The following is a 2,225-nucleotide window of genomic DNA, read 5'->3' as shown; positions in this document are numbered from 1 at the left end:
CAGAATTTTCATAACTTTCCGGGCAACTCCTCCACTTAGACCACGCGAATACAAAGGAGTCTTCTAACGGAGGAATTGCCCAGACAGTTAAAAGTGGCTGAAATATGGGCAAAGCAATAAATTGATTGAAAATTTGATCTTTTAAAGTTGTCCACACGTGTTCAATTTCAATTGCATGACTTGTCGCTGCATATATGTATGGAAACTCCTATTTCCACCTCTATAGCCTCATTAATGCGGGGCTACATGCGCCGGAGATAGCCGGTGATAACTAGATAAAAAAAAAATAACGGTGTGTTACACCGCGCTCGTGTTATATCACACTATCTCCGACACATGTAGCCGCGCATTAATGAGGCTATAAAGGTGGAAATAGGAGTTTCCTATATGTATGGCATGTGACATGAACTACAAAAATGAACGGAAAAGGCATAAAAATGCGTAACTGTGCGCCAACGAAGACAACTGCGCTTACAGTTGCCACGAAAGATGCCACTCCTGTCGTCTAGCGAAATAAAAAAACGCGTCCCACTGAATAAATGAACTACTCGTGTGATAATTCTGGGCCTTACACAGAATCTTATCCTCAACGCGCTCAGCGTCTCCCCGGTCCCCGGAGTCAATCTCTCCCCTTTCTTACTGTTCAACGCAGCTACGAGGGAATGGCGTCTTCGTGGAATAATCCTGAGTTGAGATTATATGCGAATCATCAGATAAACCAGGTATATAAATAGATTGTCGAGCTTCATCTGTACTGAGTAGGTTTTATATCCCTTTGATATCTAGCTTGGTTTGTATAAAAGGGTGCCAGGATTCATCGTCACTGAGTAATTTCATTTCATTTGTTATCTGGCCTGATTCGAACAAATAGATCTCTAGGTTCTTTCGGCACTATATAGTTTAATTCCAATTTGGTTTTTCTGCTATCTGGCAGGGTTTGCATTAATGGCTGTTATGTCAGGTAAAATTTTGAAGTGCAGGCCATTCTCTGACGAAAGATCTGCCTGTGGTGGTCCAAATTTTCTCTCCCACAAAGCTGGGGGTAGGATTTCCATACGGGTATGCAGCTTGTCCAATAATAACGATGGAATAGTTCATTCAGACAGTGAAAAGGTGGGCGGAAAGAGAAGAAGAAGAGAGGATGTTATTTTGCCTTGTGATATTGACCAGAGAGGATCCATGAGATGGTGGCTTCCTCTTCTTGCTTGGTCTCAATCTGATCAGGAGCCATGGGCAGACAAGGGTTCGAGTGAGCATGAAAAGGGAACGGAGCAAGGTGCAGTACCGAAGCGTTCCAAGTTTGTAAGGGGGCGTTTGACTCCAGAGAAGGCAAAATTATTGAGAAAAAACCTTCGGGAGACTTCTACGTTTCATGACATTATGTATCATTCTGCCATCGCTTCTCGCCTAGCCTCCCCAGATAACGAAAGTAAGGACTTAGAGAAATTAAGTCTTTGATCAAGCCAGGTTGCAGTAAGGCTTAGGTTAGCAAGTATGGATTTATGTTTACAGGGATTTTTTTTTATGTAAATAGTACAATGCAGGGTAATTCTTGATTTAGGCTTGAGAATTGGCTTACACACAGTTTCAAGATTCTTATATGTTAACAGGGAGTTATGTTTCAAGATTCTTATATTTTAACTGGGAGTTATTTCAAGTTTTCATAATTGATTAGTTTACTGTGAACAGAGTTTTTTGGATTGTTTTGACGGGGAATTTTTTCTTCGGATTGATTATTGTATTAAATGTTATAGTTCACCGTTGGTAATAATGGGCATTTCACCGGTGGAACTCTTGCAAAATCGATTCCAACCACCAAAATTCTAGAAGTTAAAGTTGGTGATGGGACATGCTTTTTATTGCTTGTGTCTGCTTACACTCCTAGCACTCCTAGCGTATGGGTGGACCTCAAGAGATTTGAACATAGGTGGGACTCTTGCAAATCCATACCAAACACCAAATTAACAATTTTACATATCAATTTGATATGTTGAATTTATATTAAGATATCTATAATAAATAAATGATTGATAAACATTTATAGGTTAGTTAAAAGCAATATAAAGTCCACTTTGAGGGAAATGTTGTAGTGTCCATAAAAAATTAAAAGTAATAAAAATAATAAAATTTATTTTGTTATATTGTAATTTTGTTTTTATTAATAAAATTAAAAATAACTTTTTAGATAAAAGAAAATCATAAAAAAATCATAATATACAAGTTAC

At 38.2% G+C, this 2,225-nt stretch overlaps 1 protein-coding gene across 1 annotated transcript; it reads left to right on the top strand.

Moving 5' to 3' along the window:
- Positions 1-566: 566 nt before the first annotated feature.
- On the top strand, positions 567-1,686 carry LOC149208169 (uncharacterized). The gene is made up of 2 exons (XM_089394020.1): positions 567-722; positions 935-1,686. Exon 2 carries the CDS (start codon positions 946-948, stop codon positions 1,456-1,458), a length of 513 nt encoding a protein of 170 aa, XP_089250146.1. The 5' UTR covers positions 567-722; positions 935-945; the 3' UTR covers positions 1,459-1,686.
- The last annotated feature ends 539 nt before the right edge of the window (positions 1,687-2,225 follow it).

The sequence above is a fragment of the Pinus tabuliformis genome, chromosome 1_2, assembly GCF_031772625.1.
Source record: "Pinus tabuliformis cultivar Carrire ecotype Pingquan chromosome 1_2, CPIR1, whole genome shotgun sequence".
Lineage (NCBI taxonomy): Eukaryota > Viridiplantae > Streptophyta > Pinopsida > Pinales > Pinaceae > Pinus > Pinus tabuliformis.
This window is presented reverse-complemented; position numbering and strand designations above follow the sequence as displayed.

What these genes read in the sequence shown, in the direction of transcription:
- LOC149208169 (XM_089394020.1), top strand. Translation starts at nt 946, where the DNA reads ATGGCTGTTATGTCAGGTAAAATTTTGAAGTGCAGGCCATTCTCTGAC.